This window comes from Falco cherrug, chromosome 16, assembly GCF_023634085.1.
Source record: "Falco cherrug isolate bFalChe1 chromosome 16, bFalChe1.pri, whole genome shotgun sequence".
NCBI lineage: Eukaryota > Metazoa > Chordata > Aves > Falconiformes > Falconidae > Falco > Falco cherrug.
The window spans coordinates 2,290,833-2,316,568 of NC_073712.1; the positions used below are offsets into that span (position 1 = coordinate 2,290,833).

Sequence of the window (25,736 nt, forward strand, 5' to 3'; positions counted from 1 at the left end):
ACCTGCCAGCCAGTGGAGTCTCCCCCAGGCTTTTGGAAGGAGGCAGCACTGTTGGACAAAGGCTGGTGTGTCCCTGAGCATGGGCAAGGGACAAAAGGCAAGTTGTGTGGCAGCAGGTTCACCACACATGACTCCGCGTTAAAGAAGAACCTGAACTGTACAATGAACTCATGGGGAAACCCACCCTGACAGACAGCAAAGAGGATATCCTGCCCCAGAGGACCTTACCTCCTCAGCGGGCATTTCTCCACACAGACCATCCCAGTGGAAGCACGGACATCGCTAATGTGCTGAAGCGCAGGCTGGCAGAAGTGTAGGCTGGTAGCAGTGGGTTGTCTTCTGCTTTTCAGCAGACTTTCCTGCGGCTGCCCACAAGATCTCTCTAGATGAACTTCAAGGTGCCCTTGAGTAGGACTTCAGAGGAACATGCACGATTAGCCATGCAGCTCCCACCAGCTGCAAAGGAAGCCAGATGGCAAAAACACTCAGATGTGCACATACACACACAGAGGCTCTGACATCGGAAAGGAAGAATCCAGGAAATAAGGTCTTGGGTTTACCCAAAAACTAAGACATTGGAGTAAGGGGCCCGTGGAAACAGAAAACCCATCACATGGGACTCCAGAAACTCATCACCTATGGAGCTTCCAAAGCAAAAAATACCCCAGGTGGCTTTGCAGGGGCCCTCAGCACCAACATTAAGGCTGGGAGATCCAGAGCCCTTAAGCACTGGCTCATGGCATGTAGCACCACGATGAAGGGGAACAGGGAAAAAATTGTTGCCTTGGGGTGGAGAATGTGCATCAGCCTGTCGCATGGCCTCTGCAATTTAACCACTCTGAACCATTAAACTAAAGACAACTTTCACTGCAGTCAGACTGGAGCTAAATCCAGGAACTGGCAGCATTTTCATTTTTTTGCAAGTAAAGATAATAAACTGTGACTAACAGGATGATTTTGAACTCAAAGCCTTCTTGCTACTACTAGGGCTCTGAGGAGTCTAAATATGGCTGTGTCCTTAGATAGCACCCGGTGTCCGTGGGCAACTGTTGAAGCCACACAGCACTTTGTAGGGTTGGGCACAATGTAAGGTGAGATCTAGGGTGTTTCTTGAAGCTTCTTGCTTAAGCATGTTCATCCAAACTCACCTGGCAGCTGTGAAAGTGGAGGTCTCAGGGAAAGTCCTATGTCAGCCTGGGTTTCCTGGGAGAAATGGGAGCTCTGTAGCTGCTCTGCAAGCACTGTTGCACCTAGCATGTGTCTCATGGGGCAAGAGAGGGGACTTTGTAGCACCCCTTGTCAGCCCAGCCCAGGCTGTGCTCCAGTTGCAGGATGTCCCTGGGCCATGGCTCACAGTGGCAGGAAAAAGTCAGCTTGCACCTGCACTGACCATCTCTGTTTTGTCCACAGGCACCTGCACAACAACCGGATCCAAAGCCTGGGAGCCAATGGCTTTGATGGGCTGCACAGCTTGGAAACCCTGTGAGTCACCTCTTCTCTTCTCTGTCCTAAAGAACTCGTGTGTGTTCATGCCCTCCAGCACAGCCCACAGGAAAGGGCTGGTGTCTCTGGGCCAGCCACACTGCATGTTTTACTCGTTGCCACGCACAGAGAGCAGCAGCAGGTCTGGCTCCAGGCACCAGCCCATGGAGGGCATGATGCTTCCTGGGGTGGTGGCAGACTGGACTTTCTCCCTGCGCCTGTGCAAGCTGGTCTAGCTGTGCTGCTGCTGCAGAGGGGTCTGCACATGTGGGCAGAGTGGCTGGGAGGGGGCTCTGAGGCCCTGGACACAAGTCGAGTCTTGGTGCAGTCCCAAGAGCCTGCATGTATGCTCTCCCCGGGGGGTGTCCCCACCCCCTCACCACAGGCATGTTGTCCCAAAGCCTCCTAAACACCTGACTCCAGCAGAATAAGGGGCTGTCTTGAGTTCAAGGCTGGTAAAATCCTTGGGGATCTGTGGAATACCTCTCTTTGAGATGGTCTCAAGTCACCTGGCACCACCCATTGCCAGCTTCCTTCAGCTTGCACCATGTTCTTGGCATGGCTGGGTAGGCAGTCTGTCAGGAGACCTCGGAGGAAGATGGGAAGCAGAAATGAACTCTCCTTTAGGACACATCTTCATTAGCAGCAGATGGGTCACCCTGAGTTCAAAGAGAGTTAAATCTGGTGGCCTTGCCTTGCACACACTGTGCTTTTAACAGCAGTATCAATTGCTTGGGTCTCATGTGCTGTGCAATGGCCTAGGAGGAAACATAAACAAGCAAATAAATTAAGGCTCTGAAAGACTGCAAGAGGTGCCTGTTGCCTTCAGTTGTGCAGAAGCATGTCCCTTCACACAGGCCTTGGGGTCAGAGCCAGGCCCTCACTCCTTGCCAAGGAGAACTAGGGGGTGCAGGTCACGGCAAAAAAAGAGGTGATGCTTCCCAGCATTCAAGTGCCACTCAAGGAGACGGGGCCCCTCTGTGCCCAGCACGGTGCCAGCAGCAGCAATCAGGCAAGAGTGGAAGCAACAGGCAAGCCCTTGGTCCCCAGACGCACTCCTCAGGGGCAGGACCACGACGCGCATTGTCTCTTACTTTCAGACTGGCACATCCTGGGGCCACCCAGAAGGGCTCAGCTGGGGAGAGGTTGAACTGTGCCAGGGATGATGTGGGAAGGGAGGCTGCTAGATGGTCTCCTCTGGTGACCCACGGGTCTCCTCCATCACTGTGCCAGCTTGGCTTTCTCCCCAGTCATTTATGGTGGGTGCAGGCAAATATGTGAGCACAGAGTCATGGCGTCCGGGCAGCACAAAGGCAGGCAAGTTGCAGGAGGGAGGGGCGGACTTGCTGATGGAAGAAAGCCCCGTTTGGGCTATAACCCAGGCAGACCATGCAGCAACATCACAGCCTACATCAGGGCAAGCTTATTCTGCAGCCAGGGTGGTTAAAGCCACCGTGCTGCCCATCCCAAGCAGGATGGAGCTGCAGAGAAGAAGCTGGCCCCTTATTTACTGTGGGAAAGACTAAAGGGCTTCCATTGCCCTGGGAAATAATTCAGTTTCCACAGACACTTGTGCTGAAAGTTCATTTTCCCTCTCTTCCCCTCTGCTCCTGCTTTAGCACTTCCTTTACCTTTTGTTGCCCATCTGAGATGCTGCCCAGCATTCAGGAGAGCTCAGCGTCTCCCTTTCTTGCTCTCAGTTCCCACAGGGACAGGACTGCATAGCACTGCAGGAACAGGGACAGGGCTTTCTGCGAGGCTGCAGCTGTGGAAGTCCTGTCCCTGGGAGTATTCCACCTCCAGGGGCTGTCCCCCTGGAGCAGGGCTCTGCCTGACCACTGCCTGTGTTCAGGCTCTGACAGCCCAGACTTGTGCATACGAGTATCCCGCAGCCCGCATTCTGCACCAGCTGCCTGTAGCTGCAAGAACAGTGCTGTGGGCAAGAGCTCCAGACTCTCCTTTGCATCTGATCACACTGAAGGAACATCTTCAAGAGAGAGTGTGCTGGCTTTTGCTCCTCTTGGCCTGAGCATCTAATTCTTACCTCTAAGCCAGCAAGTATTTCAAGTCACTGATCTCTGAGGAACACGTTGTTCCTCAGGTGGAGCCATCCCCCTCATGTTAATTGCCAGCACTCATCTACCCTGCTGACCAAAGCTGGCCAAGCTTTGTGGCAAAACACAGCTGAGCATTTGGCTGCAACAACCCAGCCAAGCTGCTAGACCTGCATCTACATACCACCTCCCAGTTCCTGTGCATGTGGAGACTATTACAGTCTCCGCACATACCCTTTAACTCAAATTATGATTACATTCTGTTGACAGCACTTAGCACATTTTCTTGGCTTGTGGAGGCCAAACTGTGCTCTCAGTTACCCCGTGGGCATTACCTCCTGGAAGGCAGCAGGATAGTAAGAGCTGGTGAAGGCAGAAACTTCTCCAGGGTTCCTAAAATGAGTATTTGTGGCCAGATGTTGATTATAAGCCAGGCATAACAGTTGAACTGTAGAAGTTGAAAGGAAAAAAAATTGTTTTGGGCTTTTTAGAAAAGCCTAGGAAGTTCTAGGTGCAGAAACCTCTGTTCCTCTAAGGGAAATGTTTCTTCTCATATTGAGCTAGACAGGGAAATGTCTGTTTTTACCAAATGCAGCCAAAACTTTAAAAGAAACAGCATCCACTGCCCCATGCAGGTCTCAGCAGTGTGCAAGTTGCCTATGTACAATCACACCAGGTGCCTACTCCAGGTCCTATCATTTCTGCAAAAACAGATCCCAGTGGAGCATCTCTGTTCTTAGAGAGGTCTTAAGTCCTGATATTTTAGGAGGGCAGCAATCTAGAAAGAGGTGAAATGAAGCCAGATGAATGACTTCATGTTTCCCCTGCACTGACCTGCAGCTACCATGCACAAGTCAGCTCTGCCATGTATAGAGCAAGAGCAGCTCTGTGTTTTCCATGCTGATGAGGGGGCAGGTAGATGTGCAAGAGCCGCCAGGTCTCAACCGGTCAAACATCAGCATGTAGCTGGAGAAAGCAGCTCCAAGAATACTTTCTCTGTCAGGGCAAGATCTGGCTGTTCACCAGCCCCCTCGGCCTCCTCTTTCTGGGAAGGAAACATGGGCACATGGGCTGGAAGCAAGTCAGAGCTGCTCTGCCAAATTCCCAATAGGGTTTCGAAATTGCCTTGAAATGTAGTGAGATTCCCTTACCAGTTCCCATAAGTCTGAGAGATGACACAGAGCAATGCTGCAGGGCTGTGGGAAGAAACCCCAAGCCTCGCTGAGCCATAAAACCAGGTATTAGATGGTCGAAATGGGTGATACTTGGCACTTTTTAGCCCTCTCCCAAAGACACAGTATAAATAAGAGTGTAAATGTCATTATGTGACACGTTCTTCCTGAAGGCCTCCTGGACAATGTACTAGATCCTTTAAAAGCAGGGGCCAGGGCTCCTCCCTGCCCTGGCACACGCACCCAGACAAGACCCTGACATTGGCAGAGAGTGAAAACGTGTCTCAGGAGCACCCTGTCTCCCCAGCCTACAGCAGGGCTAAGGTGGCTCCCAGGGCAGAGGCAGGGATGAGAAACAAGTGGCTGCTCCCCAGGACCAGCCCAAAATGCTGAAGGTCTCAAGGCTACAGCCAAAATAGCAATGATCTGCCCTAAAAGTGCTGCTCCTCTGGTTGTTCAGGCATCTCCAGCCTGTACCTGACACTGACATGATGGGGAACCAGTTCAGAGAGGCCCTGCAGCCCTCGCCCATCCCCTCTGCCTGAGATGACCCTGCTGCTTCCTATCTCTCTGACTTTTCGCTCCCCCATCCACAACCCTGCCAGCTCCTCTGCTCATCAGACAAAGGAGATAAATCACTTGGAAAGAGCAAATTTCCATGCATTAAAAAAAGCTTTTAATTTATTTTTTAAAAATGGTGCTAATAAATTAAAAACGTCTCCCAGAATGGCTTAATCCAAAACCCTCTGGCTCCAGGCATTTTATCTGCCTAACCTTGCGTCACAGGAAATGCCCTTACCACAGGCTTTCTCAGCGCGCTGCCCTATTATCTGGGTAATTAGTTGAGTCTGTAAACGCAGAGCAGAGCTGGAACCTACCAACTCCTCCAGAGAGTTGGATTTTCTATGGGAGAATAAAAAAAGAAAATTAATATAAAGTGCACCTCGGGCAATGAAGCCAGGAAGAAGGAAATGGGAAATACCTCCACCACAGCTCATGCAAGCGCTGTTTAACCCCTTTAGGGCTAGGCAGGCTTTGCTGTTCTCCTGCAAAACTGTCTGCCAAGTGCTACCTTGTTTCTCAAGTAGCATTTGTCTCCACCAGCATGTTTAATTTGAAACCTTTTGTGCAGTCTCTTGATGCTAATCCCAGTTTGTGAAGTTCCCAAAGTAGCTGGTTTTGACTCCTCCAAGGATGTCCTGTTCACTCTGCTGAGCTGTTCTGCTACATCTTCAGCATACTGATGCTCCAGCTGTGTGTCATTATGGGTCCCCAGGCAGCTCGTCAGAGGCAGCTTGGCTCTGCGGTTCCACCCTGCCCTACCAGTGCAGGAAGGTGACTTCAGCAGAGGCTTGGGTACCAAGATTCAGGGGATGGAGAAAGGAAGGGGGCAGGTGGCTTTTTGGCAAATGGACCACAGCTCAGGGTCCTGGTTGCATGGATCCCTGTGTCTGGTCCAAGAACAGACCTGTAAAGTTCATTGACTGGTCTGATAGATGCGTAAATGGAAGGTGACTTTGCCAAACAGAGAAAGCCACCTGTAAAACTGAGTTGTCAAATGCATGAAGCACTGCCTGGGAGAATGGGGACCAGACACTTCCCTCCTGTGGTCTCCTTGGGCCAACTGGTCTCAGTTTGTTGCATGTCCTTTTCCAAGAGCAGAAGCCTGGGCTGCCAGAAATGTGTCCTCACTGATGCAGCTCAGGCTCTGAACCAGTCAGGTACCTTCCAGCTGGGCTCTGAGCTTTGGCTGAACATGACCCCAGGCAGACATGATATTTTGCAAGATTTTAGAGAAATAGTTTGAAAGTGAAGGCAGTTCAGGTGAAAAGGTAGTTCTGGAGCTACTGCATTTTTCCACAGGTTATAGCTCCACTGTAAGGCTCACCTCCTTCACAGGGTGCTGCCTATTATCTCTTTGCCCACCAAATCCTCACACCACCTGTCTCGCACCTTGCCAGCTCTCCAGCCTGGCTCCCCCCTCCCTGGAGTTGCCGATCTTGCAGTGACAAAGAGCACCGACTCTCCCCCCGCCTCCAGCTCTGGGTCTCTAGATGTTCTTTCTGTGACCTGTCAGGGGTCCCCAACTCCTCTGGCTCCTTGGGATTCACTTGGACCCAGGCCCTTTCACAGAGCCGCTGAGCAGAAGCAGCTGCCTGTGCTGGAGGAGGGGAACCTCTGCCTCCAGAAACATGTGAGGGCGAATTGATTGTCTGTGACGAGGAGGAACAGCCACTGCAGGCAGCAGAAATGGCAGCAGAGGCAAGCTGCGGGTATGTTTTCACCACGGCTGTGCTGATGCACAGAAGCTCTGCCCCCACCCCACGCTCCCTCCTTCCAGCAGCAGCACTCTGCAGGGGGCTGGGGACCGATCACCAGCAGCTTGTATACCTTGTGGGGTAGGTAGAGGTCCCCAGCTTCTTTCCCACAGTCCAGAAATGCTCTGCTGCCGACAGGCTTCCTCGAGTCTGCCTTCTTCCCCCCTGCCTGGCAAAGTGCAGCAGCCTTCTCCGTGCCTCCCCTGCCTGAGTCATCAGCTCCGTGGTTATTGTCTGTGCACCCCAGCAACCGAGGTCCCCGCTGCTCCACTTTGCGGTCAGCTCCTTTTGTGTCTTGTAAATGATATGTGCATGGCACCGCCTGTGCTCTCAGGACCCCCCACGAGATCCCATTCTCAAAGGCTTATTTCAACCTTGTTAAATAAATCAACGAAATTGAAAACATATTTAATCCAGTACCTTAGTCAGTTGGAGAACAGACAGAAATACTGGTTGGAACAGACACATCCTGGGCAGCACTGCTGTGTTTTTAAATGGAGAACAGAGCTGTTTGAGGAAGGATTGGCAGCTGCAGGCATACAAGGCATGACCTACAGACAGGTGGCCCCTGCCCCAGCAGTAGACCTTCCAGTGCCACATAAACCCTGTAAAATGGTGCAGCACCATGTCAGTGAGAGGCTGTGATGTTTCCAGGCCAAGCTGTCAGAATGAATCCTTGTACAGAGGTTGCCCCTTGCTCCTGGGCAAGTCCCTAAACAACCTTCCCATGGTGTGAAGGGCCATCTCTGCTCCTTTGGGACACCCATGAACTCTCTCACATTCCATCACAGCCTGGCTTCTCCTTATAATTTGCCAAAAATGGGCCTTTCTAGGGCACGATTAGTTTCCCAAATTAAAACACTGACCCTAACAGACGAATCCCACAATCGGTCATTTCTCTCTCCTGTGCACACTTGAGCATCTGCCTCTGGCGTGCCTCCGTTTTGGCGGTGGGCGCACAGCTCCAAGCTGGCTGGAGTCAGACACGTGCTCTGCCTCCTTTCACACCCCCCTTCCCTCCTTTTGCTTATTACAGGCCCTTGCTGCATCTCATAATCTAGATCATGCTGGGAAAAGGCACCCACTCACCTCATGTGTTGGTTGCTACCAGGAGAGCAGGGTTTGTGCTGGTGCTACACAACAGAAATATGGCACCTAATGGTACAATTACTTTTCATAGTCTGGACTAATCAGGCAGCTCTTCCCAGCTCAAGCTCAACCACAAGCCATGACCTTGATATAAGGCATTTGGGTAAAGCTGTCTGGCTGGTGCCAGGCAAGAGGTCAACTACATGGTCATGACGGCCCCCTTGAGCTTTCAGACTACCAATTAAATCATTTCCAGTGCTTGATTTGGCCACAGTAACCAGCACGACTAGCAGCAGTGGCAATTACATTTACCAGCAGCAGTATTAGATGCCAGCACAGGACAGGTGGAAATGCAAGTCCCTATCACAGGCTGCACAAAGTCTCCCTCCAAGCCACCACAGTCACATCTCAGATTATACTGGGACTGAAATAGTCAGTAAATGTCCCGTCTCCAGCTTCTAATCTTACTGCACCTTCAGGTTTATTAGCTGCAAATTTGTGGTGTTTTGTGGCTTATGGAAGAATTTATAGTACTATATAATTTTTTTTTGGCTTCCTGTGTGGAACCACTAATAGTCCCTAACAGGCAGAAAATTGACCTGAGACTCTTTCCCCTCCTTCTCTCCTTTTGGCCTGATTGATATTAATAGTTCCAGGCTGCGTGTTGTCAGCTTCAAATCATCCTGGCAGTTAAAGCCCAAAATAACTGTGCCTTTGATGTCAATTTACTTTTATTTCTAAGTAAACAACAGGGTTGGGTAAGATCTTCCAAATATGAAGCTATAGGCTCATTCTAGAAATAACAACAATGGAAAGCCAGCCAGTTCACTGTGTCTTGGGCAGACCGGGTGACCTTTAAGGGGTTTTCATTTTAACAAGAACACACAAGGCTCCTTTCGACATCCCACTCTGATGCCTGGAGCTGGTAACTTGGAGCCCAACTAAGGAAAGTGATTTTTTTTATAGTAATCTCTCTTGCACATCATTTCTGAATCTTTCGCCTGGGTATTTTGCTTCCAAAAACCCTTGATAATGGGCAAAACGCTCTTCCTTATGCCATGCCCATCATTTTTTCTTTTGTTCTGAGGCTTCCCTATTGTTTTGGCATAGCCATGGCCATGGCGCATTGGCATCCTTCCACCAGGTAATGCTGGCATTGGGTCCACTTTCCCAGGTGTGCCAAAAAGGACAGCACCCCACAGCCAGGAGAACCCATACGTAATGTGCAAAGCCATGGGGCAGACCCCAGACCTGGGACAGCTGAGACCCAGCAGTGCTGGGTCTTTCCATGGATGTCTGATAGAAGCAGGGCTATGTCCATCCCAGACATCACTCCAGCTTTGGGACTATGTGGGGAAAGCTCCAAAAAGTCAACCTTGGCACCAGGTGACACTTTCACTGCTGCACCGCTATGACACATGGGCTGGGGTGGCCATGGGGCTGGCCAGGGAGGCCTCCTGGCCCACAGGAGCTTGGGCTTTCCCCGCATAGTCCCAAAACTGGAAGCAGTGGGAAAGTGTCAGCGTGTGGAGCTGGGACCAGAAAGTATTTCCCAGGCAGCTCAGATAAGGCAGGGGGGGCACGTCCATTTTCTGTATCTACCCAGCCCCTGGAAAGGGTTTGCAAATGATGTACAGTTTGCTGACATGCTCAGTGGAGGAAATTTTCTTGCCACTGAAGTCAAAACACAAAATTCTCCCCAACCCACTGAGCCCATACTCCTTCCCATCTGCCTTGACACTACGCTGGGAAAGAAACTCTGGAGGCCCACCACTGGGCACACAGGCTGGGCCAAACTCATCACAGAAGAGCAGGCCGAGAGGAGTGATGTCTGGGATGGACGTAGCCCTGCCGCTCTCAGACATCTGTGAAAAGACCCAAGGACTGAATTTCACTAAACGAGCAGAAACTTCTTCACTGCCACAAACATCTACAGCCTCCCCGCCATGAAGGTCAGAGGCTGTTTCTGGGTCATTGCTTGAACCACAGCCCAACTCAAGTTCTGGGAAGGAAGGAAAAGAAAGAGGGAAGCCACCCTTGTGTCCGGGTTTGGGTCTGGGCTTCCAGGAGAGCTGCCGTGCTGGAGGGAAGAGATGACACCTGGGAACCATCTCAGGTACTGGCTTCTTCCAGGCTGCAGTCAGATGAATTCCCCCCAAAACTGGCAGGGCTTGGCACAGGGCAGCACTGGAGGCAAGTCAGGGCAGCACAAGTGGCACACAGATCAAGAGCAGTTGGCTGCAAGCATCACTCAGGCGAGCTGTTAACGAGCACAGTTGGGTTTGTTTTCCGGGAGGGAGGCTCACCTCACTGAAAACCAGGAAGCATGGGCAGGAGCGAGCACGGGCACATTGTCTCTCCTGAACAGACTGGGGTCGCTGGCAGCCAGGCTGGAGCAGCATGACTACACCTGGTTGCATCTCCACTTTCCAACAAGCCCAGTATACGCCAGCATTCAGAGATGGCTTTTTTACCCAGAGGGAGTTGCTGAACACAATGCTTTGTCTATCTGTCAAGTGCAGGGGGGAGGGAGGCACCAAGATGCTGCCAGGGCTGGGAAAGGTGTGTGTTCACTCAGGAAGAACTGGTCCTGTACATACTTGCACACACACAGAGGTACAAACAAAATGTTCATCTGCTGATGAAAGACCAGCCTGCCTGGAAGAGATGCAGGCTGGAAAGGAAATGCATTTTTAGAGAAAGACAGAAGCAAATATTACAGCACACAATTATTCCTTGTAAATAATATTGGTTACAGATCTAAGATCCCTTTTTCTGTTAGTGAATCACAGTGAGCCAAGCCTCCTCTCTGTTGGGCAATATTTTCCATCCATCAGCTGCTCACAGACACGTTGGGTATCGCTGAGGAGAAACTCAACCCCGCGGCATCACACAAAGCTTCCCCCAGCGTCAGCGACATGACAGCAGTGGGCCCTCATCGGGAGACAGGGCTCACGGTGCCTCTCCTCCAGGGTCAGTCCCTTGGCAGCATGCAGGCTCATCCCAGCCCCTCAGTTCATGGCACAAGGGAGTGAAGAGGCACGGGCAGACACCCAGCCTTGAGCGACCTCTGTAGCTTCCCGCACTGCTGTGAAACTTCATGGTAATCTTGGGAAGTCATTGCAGGGTGAGATTTTTAAAGGTGTTAAGCACCTTACGCACAGATAGAGATTTGGGACTGCCAGTCAACTTAGGCTGCTAATGCCCTCTGATTTCATTCAGTGTAGTGATCTGAAGGTTAATTGGATTTGACTGATGCTTTCAAAATACCCAGCGGTGTCCTGTCTGCACTTCTAATCACTCATTCTCTTTGGAAATACACTCTTATGCCTCCCTGAGCTTTGGTGAAGGGTTGGGCATTGTAAAAGTCCTGCCCCGTCTTCCCCCCCATAACAGAGCCTTTATAATGTGAGGCACTCAGCCGTGACAGTGATGGACACCTGACAGGTACCATCAACAGAAACTGCCTAAGAGCATCCAAGCAGCTGATAACGAGCTATGAGTGCCTTGCAAAGAGTGAGGCATATGAGCAGTCATGTCTTGGGCTATGTATTCTTAAACAGATCATTTTGGTCTCAAGCAGAGAAGACTGGGGAAAATCACTGATCTGCTTGGACACTGATGAGAACTGAGTGTGTCAGAGCAAGCTCTTTAGGAGACGCAGAGCTCTTGTATCTATTAGATGTGAGCTGCTGTGAGGAGGGAACACATGACTCCTGTTCCACTCTTGGGCCTCGTGGATGTGCACAGCAGCTTCACGTGTGCTGGGACTCTGCCACTGCACTGCAGGTTGGACGTGGCATGGAAGCAGAGCTCCTGGCCTTGTCACCAGCCCTGTGCTCCTCTCCTGCTGATTCCCACCACTGGCAATTATTAAACTATAAGAACCCTTTACAGACCTTGGGAGGCAGGTCCTGCAGGAGCAGGATTCATTTGCTCAAATCCATACACGTAGTGCAGGCAGCCAGAGTGCCTTGTCACTGGAGGAGAGAAGACAGCCCTTGGTGCGGGGAGACAAACCCTGCCACAGCAGGACCTGCTGCATTCCCTGGGCTGCAAAGGGAATTGTAGAATCTCAGAATCACAGAACAATTTAGACTGGAAAACACCCTTAAGATCATCAAGTCCAGCCAATTAACGCTAATTTTTATTACTACTGAGGAGGTTATAAAAAGAAATGACTTTCATATATCCAGCACCAAGGTCTGCTATGGACCTTGTCAGGGCTACATAAGACACCCAAGAAAAACTCATTCCCTATTTTTCTCTTGGTTTTGTCCCCTGTCTTGTAATTCCCTGATAAGTATTCGCTAGGACATAAGTCATGTGAGCCTGGAGTTCTGGAAGGTGCAAAAGAAAACCTATTGGGAGAGGCCCTCTGGGCTGATCTACTGTGTAAATACCTACAGGGCAAAGCCAAGATGGTGCCATAGAGTAATTCCCAAGCAGGGACACTGGCAAAGGAGAAGACCGGGCAAGAGAGAGGGGGCCAAGAGAGATCATAATGTAATTACCATGCCTGGGCCCAGAGGATGAGAATTACAAGGTAATTGGGCAGCAACCCATTGCTGTGTAAATGCATGGTTATTTCTGTTCCATAAACCACAATCCAGGTTACATGGTAATTACTTTGAGGTCCATTAAGTGTAATTATACAGTAATCTCCAGGAGCCAGTAATTACCCTCATGTTCCAAAGTATCTACCACTTAAAACTCAGCAAATTTCATGCAGGTAGGAAGCAGTCACATGGTTTTCAGACTTCAGTGTCTTGGCCCATGGGGATGGCCAGGACAGGGTCAAAAGTTACTGTTTCAGCTGGAACTTTCAAAGCAGAGCACTGGGCATGCTAGAGGAAGAGTGCTACACGTCTAAAACCCAGCCAGTCTCCATGGGCCCCCTCTAGTCAACAGCAGGATCAATACCTTCAGAAGGCTGTTCCTCCCAGGCTGCCAGCAGTGCCCCAGAGCTCAAATAAATTCTTTTCTGGAGATGCCAGCCCATCCTTGGAGAGCAAATACAGCCCACGAGGTTCCAGTCAGGCTCAGATGTCTCTTCTGGTTGCCAAGCCAAGGCAGGTAAACTCTACACTTGTCATTATGACCAACATATTATATTTTACTTAATTTATTATACTGCAAATTAAACTTAATGCTCAGCAATGTCAATACCTCTTGCGCATCACTTCCACCTTTGGCTCACAGTTTCCAACATGGGGTTCACCCTAACCATCGGAGATAACCTAGGCCTTCCCATAGCCTGCTCTTCCCACTGGTCCCAGTCACAGCACATCCCAGTGGCAGGGAAATACGACATCCCCAGGACAAGCACCAACGGGAATGGTCCTCTGATCCCCTCTGCACCACAGGGTGAGAGGGCCCAGGGAAGCCCTTTCATGGGGCCCACACAGCTGAACCTGCTCTTGTTTTTCTTGTCCTTTGTAAAATCCCATTTTGACCTGGAAAGGCAGGAAAAATGACTCCCAGCCAAAGCCCCTGGGGGTGAGTTCCTGGGAGAGGGGGATGTGGCACTCTGGAGATGTGCCCCAGGCATGAAGGGACTTGGGGGGAGGGAGGCCAGATGGCAGTAGCCATGACTTGGACTGGCTCTTGCCTGACAGTGCTCCTAGCAGGGAATATTCCTGCTGCAGGAATGTGTGAGATTTTGTTTCCAGGCAGTGGCTGGATCAGCACAGTAGGAAAAACCTGTCTCCCATGTTTAACAAGCAAGTTTCCATGCCTTCAAAGCACAGATACATTTGGTTGAGTTCCTACAGCAGCGTTAATGAATGTTTTTCCTTTCTCTGTCTTTCAGGGATCTAAACTACAATGAGCTGCTGGAATTCCCTGGGGCTATCAGGACGCTGGGCCGACTGCAGGAGCTGTAAGATTTTCTATTTATTCCTTTTCAAAAGCATTCCCCGATGGAGAGTGACCAATAAAGCATCGCATGTGCTCTGACTTGAGGACAGCACTCAGTCCAAGCCTTTCTTTTGTCTTTCCCAGCCCTTTCCGCCATGCACATGAAAGCAGTTTATCCCCTTAGTTTCCATCAGCTCTAACCACCTCACCATCAGTCTCTGCACCATGGCTGGTGGAGGGGAGTGGGAGATCTCCATCAGGCTTGGAGCCAGTTCCTCCTGCAGCTCTTAATTTTGTGGCATCTGAGGGATTCAAAGTCCCTCTGACCTCCAGCTACTTCTAATGCCCATTCCCCAGCTTGGGACCACAACCATGTAGTTATCTGTGTTATTGTGAGGCCATGGCTTCTGCAGGCCCTGTGCCACCTCCTCTGACGTGAAGAAACTGTTTGATCTCCCTTAGGACAAATTTACAAGAAGGAATTGCAAAAGTTTACAACCATTTTAGTGGCTAGCTCTTTCTCCACTAACCGGTCAGCCTGGGAGACACTAAAAATGGGAAAACATCCCACTTAACACTGATGAAGGTAGAAGCCCCAGGATGGGGTCAAATCAAGTTGATGTGGATCCACAGCTCCTGTGGACGCTAAGTCTGTGTTATGCTGGTGACAGGCTGGGGTGGCACAAAAGCAGCTGCTTTGGGGCTTCTGGCAAGGTTGGAGTAAAAATCTGACACTACTTTTTTCTTTTACTGGAAGAATTCTCAAGAGATTTCTCTGATCAGACCAGATGTCATCATTACTGTGACATTCAAAATGAGAGTAAGATCCTTAATCCACTTTGAGATGGCTTTTGAAATGCCTGTCACTAAATAAGAGGCAGATTTCAAACAGCCATCCAACTAATCACTCATGCAGACTCCTCTGGGATTAAACAACCTGGAGATCACCCAGAGCCTGGTCTTGGTCCTGGATGCAGGATCCTGTGGCTGCCTTTGATGTATAGGAGGTCAGACTGTGGCCACAGAACTCTCTTCTGCTGCAAAAGTTTGCTTATAGCAATTTTCTCAAGCTTAACCAAAAATATCACAGCTAGATCTAAAAATACTTTAAAGTCACATGGGCCAGTAATTCATGGTAGGCTGCACTCTGGTTAACAGCTCTGGAGCGATAATGGAGACCATCCATCAAAATTGTAATTCCTGGAGGGTATAAAATAAGTGTATTTTGTTTGCTCCTGTTTCCTGACTTGGAAAGTGTTAAACTTTAAGTCTTTGTGTTCTTGATGGGTTCAGTGGAGTGACATATAGAGCACCAAGCTATACACAGAGTAAATACAGCAGAATGAGGGCTTTGTCCTGTCAAAGGACAGACCTTGTTCACTTGCTGGGATTATGCTGTAGCTGGAACAGAGCCTACACCTCCTATTTTACATGTGTTTTGAAGGCTCTCCACCTTTAAAACTGTTGAGGAAAGAAGGTGTCTCCAAGCCTTTCTCATCCATTAATATCAAGATATTTGTTTCTCCCAACAGCGGTTTTCATAACAACAACATCAAAGCTATTCCAGAGAATGCATTTGTTGGGAACCCCCTCCTCCAAACAATGTAAGAAAATAAAACAATTTTTCCTAAATCTTTATATTCCCCAGAAAGGAATATTCCTTGATGTCTTTGGTTGGGATTTCTGACAGTTGTAAGCGTGACTGCAATTTAACATTTGTTATATAAGGGCCAACACAAGCTGAAATTAGCTCCTTCTCAGCTGTGCCTCAGGGGTTTTGCCATGGGTTTTCCTTTCCCCACAGCTGAACTTTGCTGCAGTACGGGCTGATAACAATGAAGGAAAAATATATGGGTGGTCTGCATGGAAATCTTGCTATGAATAACAGAATTTTCTAAGCCCTGGTTGACATCTGCCTGTGTTTATTCCTTGTGTTTAGAAAAGCTGCTAGCCAGCTCCAGCAGTAGCTATATGCTATAGCAGTAGCTATAGGGAGCTGGGACACCAGATCATTGTTTCCCTACTCCAGACCCATGGACACGAGTTCTACAGATAAATACACCCAGTTGTCAGCTCATTTCCCCTCTGACCCAGACACAGGTAGAGATTTTTGGACAGTTCTTCCCTGTACCACACTGATATTGGAAATCATGGCAAGTGACAAAAGTTCTGCTTGGCCAGTCCAGGACTTAAGTTATAGAAAAAAAACCCAAACATCTGAAAAGCCATGGTGACACTGGGCGAAAATAGTCACTGCTCCAGTCAAAACAAACCAGCTTATCCCCATCTTCCTTGGGCACAATCCTTGGAGTGACATGGGGGTGGGACACATCCAGAATACTCATGTCTCCATTGGATTTGCCCATCTAAAGTCTTTCACAGTCAGTGGGGGAAAAGCATTTCTTGTAGGAGGTGATTCAACTCCTCCTAAAGCTAGTTGGATCCTAGGAGAGTTCACTTCTCTCCACTGACTGTCACAAGTAGGAAAGATGCTGGTGCTGTGGATATGTAAGATCAGAGAAGGTGTCATCAAGTGCAAGGTGTTTCCCAGCAGGGTTACAGCACTATAGCAGGGGCGAAGGAGAGCTCTGCATCTTTCTGGTGTGCCTGGTTCAACAGGACCGTAGAGGCCCCTTTCAGAGCAGCAGGAGACCTCAGCTGTAGCAATGTTCTGCCAGGCTAGTGGGAGAGCTTGGGGTTATCTGGAAAACAAGGGTTCCTCACAGAATAGCCAGTACCTCCTACATAGCTTACTACTAGTTTCTCCAAGGCTTTTGACTTGTAGTAGCATCTTCTCTTTATGCGCAGCAGAATCTGACCAGTTACTTGCTTCCCTTGCAGCCATTTTTATGACAATCCCATCCAGTTTGTTGGACAGTCCGCTTTCCAGTACTTGCCAAAGCTCCACACTCTGTAAGTTCAACAACCACATCCTCAGAGTGGTAATACATCCAAGCTCCAAGCCCTGTGAGCTGGACACCTTAGTGGCCTCCTCCCCTCCTCTTTTCTAGAGCCCTTGTGCCAATAGAAGACCCTGATGCCACTCTTCTGGCCAGCCCCAAAGGCAGTGAGCCAAGGAGTAGACAGACATTGCAGATGTTTTCTGCTGAGGAAGAATAATTTTGAGAAGGTCATTTTGGAGGGAGCAATTAATTCCTCCTGCCCAGCCAGCTGACAGGCACTGGAGTCTTCTAGGGTCTCCACAGATGCATCAGCACCAGCAAAGACCACACTCACAAGTGCCACAGCTTTCGCTGCATGCTGCTCAAGCAAACACTGCATTGTTGTGTAGTTACCCATATACAAGGACACTGAGGGCATGTGCCCAGATCTGGCTCCACAAGATGGAGAAGCAGAGGAACATATGTCCCATAACACAGACACCATGGCACAAATAATCTCACTGGGCAGCCAGCAGTGACAGTGCTTTCACACGTATGGCCCTAAGCCTGCTCCAGGGCCACCACCATGTGTTGGGCACCATCTGGACCACAACAGCAGCTCCATGTTGGCTGGTCTGGACAGGCTGGCTTTTCAGCTAACCTGTTGTGGTACAGCACAAAATAACTGAGGCAGAGGCAACCTCAAAATCTCTATTTATAAGCCCCACCCATCCTCTCACTGCAGGAACACACACTGAGGCAAATAAAATAAATCCTTCAAATACCCATACATTCTTTAGATCCAAATGCACAGACATGGGCAGGCTTGGGTGGGATGCCCTGCTTACATTCCCATGGTAATTGTTTGGGGTTTGTTATTTAATTTGGGTAGACGTGGTGCCAAGAATGTCAGTGGTTGGGGGAGGGTCTGAGTTTGTGGAGCCTCCTTGAATAGAAATGCCCAGATCTGGCTCACTGCAACTGCACTGATCCACCCAGCCGGCTGTGGCATGCTGATGAGAGGGGCACCTTTGGATCTGGGCCTCTGATCACCACATTTGGGTGTGAGGAAGCTGATGAGTCTGGGACTGTGGGCAGTTGCACTTGCTTTCAGGTTCTCTGGACACTTCATTTCACCTTCATTTCTCTGCAGGTCACTCAACGGTGCAACAGACATCAGAGAATTCCCAGACCTTAAAGGCACCACCAGCCTAGAAGTTTTGTGAGTGGCAACTCTCTCCCTTTTACCCTGCTATTTGTGCTCTTCCTCCTTCAAGGTGGTCCAGGCTGTTTCAGCGAGGACAACTTTCACAGTGCTGTGCAGTTGGTTGTCTTCAGCTCTGCCTCTCCCTGGTCACTCACCTCTCTGCTTCGTTTCACCCCTGTGGCTCCTGAAAGCAGCTTTCCTCTCTGTGAGTTGCTCTCTCAGTACTGTTGAGTGTCCTCCAAACTTACTTTGATTTTTTTCCTCTTCCTTCCCTTCTGCATCTGTGAAGGAATTAGCCTTTGGGTGCAGTGCTTCCACTGAGACGCAGTGTCTCTGCCCATTCCGGGACCAGCACTGGCAGTGCAGTTCAGTGCAGGAAACATCTGCCACCCAGGCTGGGGGCTCCTGCGGCTGGTCTGGTCCCATCCTCACACCACCAGACCCAGAAGAGCAGGAGCCTGGAGGACATACTGTATCTGGCCACCCACGGTTCTCCTCTCTAGGGCACTGTGCCAAAACTGGGAGCACAGCGGAGCACCCCAGTCCCAGAGCGTGACCTGGCCATGCCTTGCCTCAGGGACACAGGGACACACTATCTGTCCCCCATTCAGGGGTTTCTGAGGCAGTTGTGGCTCCAGGTGGATAACCAGTCTGGGTAATGGGGAACTGGGATGGTAGAGCATGCCACAGAGGGCACTTCCACCTGCCTTCGACATGTCCAAGGACAGAAGTGAATTCAGTACTCAGCAGCATCCCAGAATTTTTTATAGGCACATTTACCTTTACCAGGTCCAGCAGCAGTGCCCGTTTCTAAATCAGGGGTTTTTTTCTCTCCAGGTATTTCATTATCCCATTCATGTCTCTCCTGCCACCATCTGGGACTGGTAGCGGGGCTTGTGGGTCACAATCTGTGCACTGGCTCTCGGTAACCATTTCCTCTCTCTCTTCCACTCCTCTAGGACCCTGACTCGTGCAGGCATCCATTTACTCCCCAGAGGAATGTGCCAACAGCTGCCCAGTCTCCGAGTCCTGTAAGTAACACATTTCTCTGTCCTGCCTAGCCTATAGAAAAGTGCCATCAGAAATTGGACCTTCTTCTTGCCCAGCTCAGGGAGGGGACCAGCTATAGAAGATCATCCTGTGGTTCTTGTTCCCATTATCTTTTCCATGCAGAAAACATCACCTTCTTAGGCACTACCTTGAGCTCTGCAAGTTCTTGAACTTTCTTGCTTCATCCCAGCATTATGCTCTGGACTCAGGGCAACAAGCAATAAAGCACATCCACATTGGCCTCCTCCTTGCTCTGCACCAGTGGAAACTGCCTGCCCCATGCAAGGAGACTAGAGAGGGTGGAAGGGGTGGTGGGCAAGAACAGCAGCAGCATTTCAGAGCTCCTGGCCACACATGGCACAAAAGCCAGGGGTAAATCACATTCACACAATGCTCTGCCCCAGCGTTGGCTTACTGCAGTTGGAACCCCAGCAAGGGCCATCGTCTGGAGGAAGGATTCTGTTCACATCCCAGGAGGGGACACGCCCGACCTGATGGAGACCTACAAGGCCACATGGCCATGGACCCTCACGAGGTGCAGCAGTGTCAGATCAGGGTTTTACTCAGTCTCTAAGTTGCTTTGGCTTTACCTGCTTGGCAAGATGCTGAATGATGCTGAGTGGGGGAATGTGGTTTTTTCTTTAGCTTGGTACATGATGAAATCAGCATCTCAGAAAGACAACTGCATCTTCTCAGGAATCACACACCTCATTCCTGAGATCCCCAATTTCGTCTGCAGTCGAAGACATCGTCAGGAAATGAGTCATGAGCCAGATTTATACAAGTTTGCAGCCTTAGGGCAAGCAGGAGGCTTGACTCTCATCAGTCTTTATACAAGCAAGCTGAAAATGAAAACAAGCTTGTTCCAGGAAAGCAACAGGAGTGAATTCTTCATCATAGAAATTGGAAACAAGAGAAAAACATAAAAATAAAAGAACACAAATTGTAACTTAGCAGATCACAGCATTTTGGCTCCAGCTGTCCCTGTAGGGAAGATCTCTCATCTTTAGACATCTGGACTAATTCAGTAGACATCTTGCCATGAAAGTGCAGCCTTTGGAATGGCCCAGGAGGTAGGGTCCCAAGTGCTCTGTTTATGTTTGCAAGTTATCAGACTGTAAACCTTCACAGCAAAGCCTGTTCTTCGTGCTTCTCCCCTCCTTGTGGGAGAGTTTCATTGGGACACCCCACCTTGTCCCTTGTTCCTTGTTCCTCTTTCCGTTAATTTTGCTGACATCAATTGCTTTGCTTTTAGAGTTTGGAGAGAGAAAATGTGGGCCAATGTTTGTGCATGTTTACATCTTTCTTGCCTTTGAAGTGCGTTGGTCTTCCGTCCCTGGAGAGCTGGTGGTTGTTCTTGCTGCTTCCCCCACTTTGCCAGCCCCTTGACAGTTCCTCAGGTTGACATTATGACTGTGACACATCTCAACACAGATGATACAGTTAATGCTGCATTTCTGGCCTCCTGCTGTTCACACCACACTGCAGATTTTCTGCAGAGGTCTTGCACAGGTGCTGTAAGAGCCACCACAGGGCATGAGGCTCGTGGCTGTGCTGCAGTGCTGGTCTGTGCATGGCCACTGAGCCCAGCACACCCAGGCAGGGCAGCCTTGCTGAGCTTGAGCTTGGCGTCAACCTGACAAAGCCCTGCTGCTTTTGTCCAGAGCTTCTGCTCAGGGCACAGATTTGTCTTTCCTCTCAAGCAGAAATAGATTAAACTTCCCCGAGTCCCTGAGAAGAGCTAAAGTCCCTTGATACCACCAGTACCTTCACCCTGGTGTGTTCACAACACAGCATCAGTGACTGAGGCTGCTCTGCTGGTAGATACTGAGCTGCATCTGGTTACCCTCACTCTGGAGGAACCAAAAATAAGTCTGGGGCTGTGTTCTCCCTCCATCACTGTCTGGATAAGCCACTGCCCTGTCAAGCCTACTGGATTGACACAGGGACCAGGGAAAAATGATTGATGCTATAGCTCTTTCTCCATACTGGCTGACAGCCTCCAGAGCCAAGCAGAAAACTTTTGCTTGCTTTTCCCTCCCTCTTCCATGCCACCATAGAGAACTGGTAGAGAAGGGGTTGGTAAAAAAAAAAATAATTGAAATGTTTTAGCAGCAATTTATTAGCAGAAACATGGCAACTGAGTTTGTGAAGTCAGCAGAGAGGCCACATACAAAACTTTAACCTGGGGCAAATTTCCCTTGAACAACCACAAATCCAGCCTCTGCTGGTGGGAGCAAGAGCTGATTTTAAGCATTACTCCTTACCCAGCCCATTTCAGTTTTAATAAATCCACATTTAGCTGTGCCAGGATAGGGTTTCCTCTGACTACCAGGTCACTCTACTCTGGATGCTGATATGACACTGGACCATGAAGCAGCGGGAACAGGAGTTTGCTGGGAATTGCTTTCAAGCAAGATCACTTGAAAGAACAGGGACCAGAGGTTTTCAGTCTGTAATGTCCTGTACTGAATTCCTGCCAGTGCCACAACCCCTTCCCTAACCCTGGGGAGAAGCCAGGAAAGGCTGAATGGAGAGCAGGCGACAGGCAGTTGGGTTTGCTGTGCCAGGAAGGAGGAAGGGCAGCGGGATGGCTGTTCTGCTGGCCAAAACCTCCCCAGGCTCTGCAAGAACATCAGCAAGATTTGTGAGCTACTTCATCCACAATGGCAGGACGGGACCTCTGGCTTTGCCCACAGAAAAGCAAGGCTGTGCACAGTAGAAGATGGCACAGATGCATTTCACAGCTGACTTGGGGCTGGGGAAGAAAAGCCCATCCCAGCTGTAGAAGCAGCTCCATCAGTCCACAGCTTGTGCTGGAGAGAGCTGGGATGGGGCTGGATCAGTAGGTAAACCATCAAGCCTTGCACAAAGATGCTCAGAGCAAGTGTCAGGTGTGTGCACAGTGGCAATCTCCCTCACCTGGGGTTACCACTCTCCACAGCTGTGCAAAATGGGAGTCAGGTCACTCCCCTCTTCCAGCAGTATTTGCTTTTCAAGAGAGGGCTTGGGGGCACTTGCTTTTGATCTCCTAACATTACTGTACTGGTCCTTCCCCTGCAGAGAACTGTCACACAACCAGATTGAAGATCTGCCCAGTTTCCACCGGTGTCAGCGGCTGGAGGAACTGTAAGTAAAGAGCAAGCCCTCACTTACACCATGCTCTAGGGCAAAAGGGCTATTTCAGGGACAGAGGCAGCTCCCACACACAAAACTCAACCTTCATCAAGCACTGGGAAAGCTAAGCATTATAACTCACTATTTGGACTGCAAATGGACCAGAGCTCCACTCTTTACCCCTGTTCAAATGCAGAATAAAAACACATCCCCTGTGCATAGGAGCTTCATTCACTCAGGTCTTTTCAGAGGTCCCAGCCACAGCAAACAGAAGTAGGATGTGCCAGAACTGAATTTTATATCACTAACTCAAGTCACAGTATGAGTTAATCAAGAATTTATCTATACCATAAATACCTTCTCCTTCAAGGAGGGGTCTGCGTCATGGGCACAAAGCAGCTCTTATCCACACCACTCAGGGCTTGCCTTCCCACAGAGAAGACTGATGTTTTCTTCATGTTTAGCACTTGAATTGGGTCTTCTCTGGGCCCTGCGAGGCACCTCTGTTGCTCCAGAACAGTTATTCATGTTCAGTTCAACGTGTCTGGAGATCTGGCCCTACATTTCAAATCTACAGAAGTTCTTGGCCTTAGACTCCGTGATTTTTTTATAGAATTCTGCAACCTAGCAGAATAGATGTGTGGGAGCTGCATCACCACAAATAACACTGGAGAGGTTATCCCTGCGCTCTGCAGCACCCCGGACTGGATGGCCAGACCAGTTCATCCAGCCTTAGCAAAACCAGACACTAGGACACTGGGTGAAATCATGTGAAAATGAGAGTTGCATAGTCCTTGCTGCCTCTTCAGGAACTCTAAGGACACAGTTAGAGCTGCACATATTTTTATCTAAAGTACCCCTAGGAAAATGTTTGAAAAAATAGAAAAGATGTCAGAAAAGGACAAACTTTCAGAATTCCAAACCTGTAGTTTCACACATTGTGCCTGAATTTCTTCTTACAATATTTTATAATACACGAAATTCAGATTTAACATTAATGCAAAAGCATAGTAAATCCCTCTTTCAGACTACTTAAGTCAAACAGACTGTGTCTTAAATCAACATTTTCTTACGAAACGAGTATTTGGTCCCTTAAGCCCCAAGTTAGCACCCTGTAAGCCCCACCCCCACCAGGCACCCACATTCCTGCTTGGAAATAGTTTGGAATTAAGTCTGGTGGTGTACGGTGGTACAATCTGGCATGAAACAACTTAGGTGTGCCAGTCACTCTGCTGTAACTGCCAGTGTGCAGATTTTTAGCTGCAACACACAGGTTGTCCCTTGCAGCTAAACATCCTTGAATTATTTTCCACTACCTTGTTCCAATACCCCCTCTTCCCAAGCTCCACCCTTCCCACTCAGTGAGACCCCCCCAGATTTGTGCACAGTTTCCCACAGCCCACAGCAGTTTGCAGGCTTAGGGTGGAGCGAAGTGGGAAACCAGCATGGCCTTTGAGATAATGGTGCACCTTGAACCACTGCACATCAATGGCACTTTACCGTGTCATGATGGCATCAAAAGGAGAGGCTGTCTGAGCCCTGGAGCTGCCCATAGGAGAGACTGGCTTTGATCTGGTTTGTTGCTCATCCTGTTTACCCCTTGAAATAAGAGTAGGTCTCCCAAGCTCGAATGCCAACTTCCACTGTGACAGTTTGTGTCTGCTGCCACAGGACAAAGATCCCTACAAAGTATAAAAGCTGCCTTCGGCTCTTTTCTCAAACCAGTTTCTGTTTTTTCAGTGGTCTCCAGAACAACAGGATCCATGAAATCAGAGCAGACACCTTTGTGCAGCTGATGGCCCTTCGATCCATGTAAGTACTGTCTGGCAGAAGGGAACAACAGAGCTTTTAGCTGGGGGAAGGGGAACCACAAGCACCCAGCCGGGCTGATGTGAAGTTTCCCAGTCCCACTCCCTTTGCTTTGCTGGGAGACTTCGCTGTCTAGTCCCTCTTCCACTTCCCCTTACGAAGGAACAGGGCACAGACCTTCCTTCTGGCTTTCCTTCTGCCTGCAGACACCCCCCATAAATAGACTCATTACCTGCCAGCCTTGCTGCCCACACGTGCAGACACTCCACACCAGTGCTCTAACCACACGCTGTATGTTGCACAGCACAGATTACGGACACCTGCCTCCTAAAAGCTCATGGAGACATGGACTCATGGCAGGGATTTACCATGGCACACATGAGCTCTAGCACCCCTTCCCCTAAACATGCTAGTCCTGGGCCATGCGCTCCTGGAACACCCATGCAGAACATCCCATTTGATTTGGGACTGTCTCCACACAACTCAAAAATATATGTTAGACATATCAAGTGCACACAGGCCGGCACATATCATACACGCATAGTGACCTTGCAGTAGACAACCCACTTAAGTGCTTGGCACCTTTCAGAAGCTAATAAGGCTCCACAGGGCACAATTCTCCCTGTGACATGTGGGAAGAGCCCCCCAAGTGCTGGTAGTCTTTATTTACTGTTCTGTTAGGAAATGAACTAAATTGCATAAAAGGTTTTTCCCATGGTGCAGCAATTTGAGTGTCATTTAACAGGCCAGCATGATCCCATGAGTGTCATATAAACCATGTTTACAACTTCACAGGAACACTCACATATTACATGTGACACTACAGACAAGCATGCAAAACACCCACATGCTGCTGCCACACTATAGTCACACAAATGTATGGCTGAGCATGCAAGCTCTAGCATTTGTCCTTGGATATGTTCTGAGTCCCTGTGGGAAGGATTCACCTCACCTACCTTCAGCCATCTGCAGTGTGAGAAACACATCTGGGCAGGTGCCTCCAGCCCCTTCAGAGCTGGAGAAATAAAGATACTTGTAGGAGACTGCTCATGTAGTCAGCCTTAGGGGAAGCAATGCTTCCAGATACGGTGGTTCCTCTCCACTGATGACAGGGGGAGTTGAGCCCTCCAGCTCAGATGGAAGCAGAGCTTATTGAGGAGCCTTGGTGAATCCAAACCAACTGTACATCACAGGAGACACTCTAAGATGACCTTGGTTCACCTTCCAACAGCCCCTGACCCACAACTGTGATGGCATCAGGAATTCTCTGGCACTAAGGCATAACCTGTCTACTGCTCTGAGGTTTAGCATGTTAGCATAAAATCCCCAAATTTACAGAAATTTACGCCAAAAAGCAACCTTTCCTATTGGTCTCAGTGGAGGAGCTCCTCCAAGGCAAACTCTTGTGCCCTCTGATAGAAATCACCCATATATAGACCCAAACATATTTGCCTCCAAGGAGCTGCAATGAGACAGAACTTGCTGCCGACCAAGGGACTACAGATCCCACATCTGCTTGCATCGAACCCCTTGAGCAGGCTGGTGCCAGCAGCTTCACTGCCCTGCTCTGCACCCCTCTTACTGGTATGTCCTTGCCTTGCAGAGACCTGAGCTGGAATCACATCCAGTTTATTCACCCTGAAGCCTTTGTGACCCTACACTCGCTCACCAAGCTGTAAGTCACAATTACATTTCTT

General features: G+C 49.5%; 1 protein-coding gene across 1 annotated transcript in view; it reads left to right on the plus strand.

The window, feature by feature from the left end:
- LGR6 (leucine rich repeat containing G protein-coupled receptor 6) overlaps positions 1 to 25,736 on the plus strand; it is a 48,805-nt gene that overhangs the window by 10,624 nt on the left and 12,445 nt on the right. The window contains exons 3-11 of the mRNA XM_027816681.2: positions 1,411 to 1,482; positions 13,928 to 13,996; positions 15,507 to 15,578; positions 16,816 to 16,887; positions 18,010 to 18,078; positions 19,023 to 19,094; positions 22,177 to 22,242; positions 23,971 to 24,042; positions 25,643 to 25,714. Of these exons, the coding sequence (XP_027672482.1) occupies positions 1,411 to 1,482; positions 13,928 to 13,996; positions 15,507 to 15,578; positions 16,816 to 16,887; positions 18,010 to 18,078; positions 19,023 to 19,094; positions 22,177 to 22,242; positions 23,971 to 24,042; positions 25,643 to 25,714 (636 nt within the window). The remainder of the gene's footprint in view (positions 1 to 1,410; positions 1,483 to 13,927; positions 13,997 to 15,506; positions 15,579 to 16,815; positions 16,888 to 18,009; positions 18,079 to 19,022; positions 19,095 to 22,176; positions 22,243 to 23,970; positions 24,043 to 25,642; positions 25,715 to 25,736) is intronic.